This window comes from Schistocerca nitens, chromosome 8 (genome assembly GCF_023898315.1).
Source record: "Schistocerca nitens isolate TAMUIC-IGC-003100 chromosome 8, iqSchNite1.1, whole genome shotgun sequence".
Taxonomy (NCBI): domain Eukaryota; kingdom Metazoa; phylum Arthropoda; class Insecta; order Orthoptera; family Acrididae; genus Schistocerca; species Schistocerca nitens.
In genome coordinates, this window is record NC_064621.1 from 307,456,984 (window position 1) to 307,462,983 (window position 6,000).

The following is a 6,000-nucleotide window of genomic DNA, read 5'->3' on the forward strand; positions in this document are numbered from 1 at the left end:
CTTACGACCATGACCGTAAGGTTTAAAAGGACAGTATCATTAAGATCTGCTGTTCTCCCACAGAAAGCTGCAGCAAATGGACGAGACAACCATCAGCGGCTACTGTTTTCGTTGGTGTACTTTGAGAGAACTGCAGTGATAGCGTAACGGTATGTTCTGCTACGTTGTAGGCGCTTCGGAAGGATGGATGGTGTGAATGATCCCTTAAGGAAACTATGGTTTTACTGATGGACATTATGCTAAACCACCTCACCAACAAGAGTTTCCTTTTAGTAATAGTGAATGCTATTCTGAGGAAATAGACACGAGGTTACATTTTGTACGAAGTTTACCTTATTTAGTCGGCATTTTTAAACTAAGGCGCATATAAATATATTTTTTAAAATCTTCCAACTTAAACATTACTCGAGACGATATAAATGATATTTCGTTTTCTCACATTGAATGGATAAATTTAATCATTTACTTAACGTGAATTTAGAAGCAAGTGCTATGGTAATGGTCCAAAAGATCTTCAAAACTCCAACGGCATTATCCACCACATGTTAAAAAGTCTGTACTGAGAACATAGAGGTAGATGCATGTACCAAAAAGTTGGCTGCAGGAACGAACATTAAACAGGCAATGTTTTACCTTAAAGTATTTGTTTCTTGGCGGCACTTCATTTTGGAAATATAAGGGCTGTTTGTTTATTAAGGTCAGATTCGTAGCGACATGGCAACCACATTGAAAATCGGATGAAGCTTCGCGCAGATGTGTTGAACATTGTCGAGTCGCGCCGCATTTTTCCGTTCCGAGCGCGCAGTGACCACGTAGAGATGGCTAGAAAATACCGTTACCCGCCAAGTACGAGTGCATGCTGAGAGATTTCGCTTGATTCCAAGCATAATTTAATTAAAGGAACCGTCTTGCATTTCCTTCTTCATGACAATTCTCGTCTGCACACTGCTGGGGGAGTGAAGATGCTCCAGCAGCGAGAATGTTTATTATCCACTGCACGGCATGGACTGGGCTCCATCAAGTTTCCATCATTGCTCTCGTGACCGGCTGGTTATGAAGACAACATACTGGCACAGACAAGAGCTGCCGACCAGCGTAGAAAGTTGGCGGAAAGTACAGGCGGCTGTCTTCTGTGACGAGGGTACTGCACAGTTGGTCAAACGCTACGATAAAGTGTCTAAGTCGGAGGGTCCAGTACGTAGATGAGTCGGTCGCTAACTGCTGTAAATAAAACATTTTTGCTTTTACAAACTTTGAGCATGATGGATTAATTGCAGGAGAGCAACTTGTGTTAATCAATATAACAGAAAAACAGCCAAGATTGAAAATTTCACTTTTATTTACTGCTGAATAGTTTCGGATTGACACCCATTTCCATATCACCCATATAGTCAATATGGTATTTCCGAAAATATAAGAACCACGTAAAGATGGTGAACATATACGTATAATACATTGCAAACTAACAGTTACAGAGCATACAGATATCTGTCAAGATACATTTCGAGTAAACAAAGATATACGTATCAAAAGTGGAAATGAACAGTTAAAGAGGATACAGATACCTGTATTTTCGGGAATAAGTTGACTGTCTTGGTGATTTGAATATCAATACAAACGTGAAACTAGTCATCAAGTAATTAAAAGTGAACCTTGCAACTGTGGCTGCTTTTCCGTTAAATTTCTGAGTTTAAATTTGGTCTGCATTTCGCGACCGATCGGACGTTAATAAATGAATAGCCCTCGTACTATGTGCGGTCGTATATATGCGACAGACCGAAACGTGTCTTGATTAAAGACATGAGAAAAATAAAAAGGGACTGGTGGAAGTATTTTTTTCAAGGAAAGTTATACCTATTGGTTGGATTTCAAAGGTGCCTGATGATCTGGTGTTCGAAGCGCATTGTAGGTCTTGTCAGTAATATAACCCAAGCTGTGCGACTTTTCGCAAGTGCTGTTGTAACGTCCCCTTAGAAAAATTGTAAAGGACTGCGCTGATAAACCTCTTGCGTTATTTGATTTTCAAACAGCTGAGCAAAATTGAACGTACTCAGACAGTTTTCTCGTTACTTATTCTGATCATCACTAAACCTACACACAGAAGTTTTTTTAGCACAACGCAATCTGACTTTCAATAATCCCTGCAAAAGAATGGCCTATACCTTACATGAATCACTTACCTCACAAAAATCTTCGTCACTCGAACTACTGCAGTACAGCGAGCTTCAATACTGCCAGCTAAGTGAAAGATTCTATCTACTTAAGTCACTAACTACTGACAGGCATAGTTAGCAAATGAAAGATTTTGATAGAGCACAAACAATGTATTTACCTTTATAATGTAGAAAAATCAAAAAAAAAATATATATATGTTGATGTTCTTGAAGACTGCACGGAAATCCACTACTTACGTGTGCATTTTGTTTTACTTATCAGACATTGTGCAATGTAATTACTACCGATATGAATCATCAGGACTGTCTTTATGGACAGTGGACAATTTTTGCTTTTGACCAACAGTGTATCAATAATTGTGTGCATTTGATATATTTGTTAGCGTTAATAGACAAAATTTTTTAACACGTATGTGTTGGACACTGCCCAAACCAATGTGTAAAATTTTTGTGGGGAGCATGGGGGCTATGTAAGCAAGCTGTTTAGGTTTTTATGTTGGTAACGCCACGTAGAGCTCTGTATGAAAATCACTGACTGTGCTGTGTGCAGTCTGTGGCTGGTTGGATTCATTGTTGGAATATTCGCTTGTGTAGTGTTGGGCAGTTGAACAGAGCGTAGAGTTTTGCAGTTGGAGGTGAGCCGCCAGCAGTGGTGGATGAGGGGAGACAGATGGCAGAGTTTTGAGAGCGGACGATCTGGACATGTGTCCGTCAGAAAAAGGAAATTTATGCGACTGGATGTCATGAATTGATATATATATATTATGACTTTTGAACACTATTAAAGTAAATACTTTGTTTGTTCTCTATCAAAATATTTCATTTGCTGCTATGCCTATCAGTTGTTAGTGCCTTCAGTAGTTAGAATCTTTTATTTTGCTGGCAGTATTGGCTCTCACTGTATTGCGGTAGTTCGAGTAACGAAGATTACTGTGAGGTAAGTGATTCATGAAAGGTATAGGTTATTGTTAGTCAGGGCGATTCTTTTGTAGGGATTATTGAAAGTCAGGTTGCGTTGCGCTAAAAAAAATATTATGTGTCAGTTTAGTGATGATCAGAATAAGTAAAGAGAGAATTGTCAGAGTATGTTCAGTTTTGCTCAGCTGTTTGAAATTCAAATAACGTAAGAGCTTTATCAGGACAGCCATTTATAATTTTTCTAAGGGGCGTTTCACTGTCTGGATGGGCATCTAGTCAGCAGTGCCGCTACTTATTAAGGAAGCGGCCCCTCAACTGTCAGGAGTGACCCAGGGAAGTGTGATAGGACCGGTGTTGATCTCTAGGTGCACAAATTATTTGGCGGACAGGGTCGACCGCAATCTGCGGTTGTTTGCTGACGATGCTGTGGTGTACGGGAAGGTGTGGAAGGCTAGTGACCGTAGGAAGATACAATAACGAATTAGACAAATTTTTTCTGCCTTCGGAGTGCAGCATTTGGCGATACTCACCGGCGGGTGCGTGAGGTAGGCGACGGCCTCGCTGAGGTGGCGCAGGTTGAGCGCGTGCTGCTGGTCCTCCTCGGGCGCGTCCTCGGCGGGCCTCCGCTCGGCGCCGCCGCCCCCGCCGCCGCCGCCGCCGCCGCCCTCGACGCTGCCGGTGGCGGACCCGGCGCCGGGCGCCGCCCGCGGCCTGGCGCGCGCCGCGGCCGCCCTGCTGAAGGGGCACGCGCTCATCTCGCTACGCTGCAGCTACGGCGGCGCCGGACTTGCCGCTCGCTGGTCGATGCGCGGAAGCCTGACCAGTGCCGTCGCCAACCGGCCGGCGAGGTTGTCAATTTTCATTGGCAGCACGCCTGCCACAATAGCTAGCGGGACAGCCTGTGACCCTGACACGCATTTCCTAGTGTGCCAGCCAGCCCACGGCCTCGAGGTGTTGACAGCTGACCTGTACGTACAACCCTAATTACTTCCAATTATTACCACTTCATCCGACCTAAAATTACTGCATTCCCTGATTTCGGACGAACAAAGAGAGTTTTATTACTCAGGCCACCTCGCCAAAAAATCCCTCTGCATTATTTTACTGCTGTCATACCAAAGACATACCAAATAAAAACATTACACCATTTAAAATCTTATGTATCTGTCATCAAAGTACATACTGTCTTATACTTCGTTGGCAGCTGTAGCTGTCTACCTGTGAAGAGGTACCCAACAAATGTGTTTTTTCTCGGTACCGTTCTAGTCTCTACATAGCGGAAGTCTCAATTCGCAGTGATCGCCTACTGACAGGCGTCTCGACTCGGAGAATGAGGAACTGCGAAGTGAGTGAAACAGTGTTCGAGCATGCACGTAAGGTCCACGTGCAGAGGCGACGTCGCGGAGCGTCGCGGCGCAGGCAGGGACAGGCGTCGTCCTCGCCGGCGGCGACCACGGTTGGCGGGTAGCGACTGCTGGCGCCGGGCCGTGCCCCTCCGCCGCCGCCGCCCCGTCGCCGCCTCCCCACCACCGCGCCGCGGCCACCCCCCACCATTCCGCGGTTTCCACCACCACCGACCACGGCGTCCGTTTAGCGGCGCCGCAGCGCACCGGCCGCGCCGTTCTCTAGACCGACGCGGGCACCGCCGCTTGGCTTCTCGTAATGTTCGTCCTACATCGCTGCCCCGGTACTGTACCGTCGAAAGTAACAACTGGACAAACACAACTCCGAGGCCCATGGTTACCATGGGCTTCGGTACAATGGTAAGATTTCAGAGAATACCAGCGCCAGTCTCATGACAGAAATGCGTATTTTATACCGCATAGCATTGCTTATAAATGTAGGGAAAGCGAGCGTCAGAGTGAGACAGCGTTACCTGACGTTTTGGATTCGAATAGGAGTGGGTGAGTCAGCCTTGCAGAGGGACACGTTTGCACTGATTGTTTTCCCCTCACAGCAGCAGTTTAGTTGAAATAGAGACTAGGATCGCAAAACACGATGCGTTCGAAGTACAGACCATCATGAACGCAGTATCTGTAACCACTCCTCACCAGGGGACGGTAAGAACTTCCCCACAAGTTGTGATTCGTTATTGACGGGATGTACAGGACACGACCGCGAATTCAACGGGCCTCAACAGTCCTCGACCGTTTTCGACAATATAGAGTTTGAACACTTTACGCCTGATCACATGCAACGTTGTCGCTAGTATTCAAGAAGTCCGCAGCGGCGTATGTTAAGCAGTTAGTTTCAGGGGCGCGAGGTCCACTGATTGAATATTCCTGCCTACATTTGTTTTCCTTTGCAATTACTTATTATGACTATGCAGACCGACATTATTGAATGCTTCATTTATTATTTTCATTATCTTTATCCTGAAAAACAAGGGTAAAAGAATTTTCCAAATAAGATTAAAAAAATGGCTAACAAAAACTTTAAATAAAATCGGTATAGCCATTTTATTTACGTTATTTTATCTATATTTGAGGAGAGTATAATGTGTAAGCTACGGAGACCTACAGGAATGAGGATGATACTGATCATGGAAACATGGGAAACAATAATTACTGCGACATCAGCACTTACAATAAACGGCAAGTCCTTGCAATGTCCATGGTCTTTCCATTGTGTCTAGTGCAAAACAAACTTGCATTACATTCGCTGAGTACATAGGAAATAAATACCCAAATTATCCATTAGTTATAGGTTCAGACTTTAATCTAGCATCCGTTGCGAGGAAAATTACACGTTTATCACAGGGGGCAGAAGCAAAGATTCGTGTGAAGTTATTCTAGGAGCGCTCTCGACATATAACTTTGAGCAATTGGTTAGAAAACTAATTCGAGATGGAAACATATTAAATGTCTTGGCTACAAACATACCTGATCTTTTTGAGGAAGTTAATCTA

At 44.4% G+C, this 6,000-nt stretch overlaps 1 protein-coding gene across 1 annotated transcript in view; it reads right to left on the minus strand.

Moving 5' to 3' along the window:
• The window catches only part of LOC126199540 (head-specific guanylate cyclase-like), a 512,825-nt gene extending 508,978 nt beyond the window's left edge, over positions 1 to 3,847 (minus strand). The window contains exon 1 of the mRNA XM_049936460.1: positions 3,623 to 3,847. Within this exon, the coding sequence (XP_049792417.1) occupies positions 3,623 to 3,847 (225 nt within the window). The remainder of the gene's footprint in view (positions 1 to 3,622) is intronic.
• Positions 3,848 to 6,000: the final 2,153 nt, after the last annotated feature.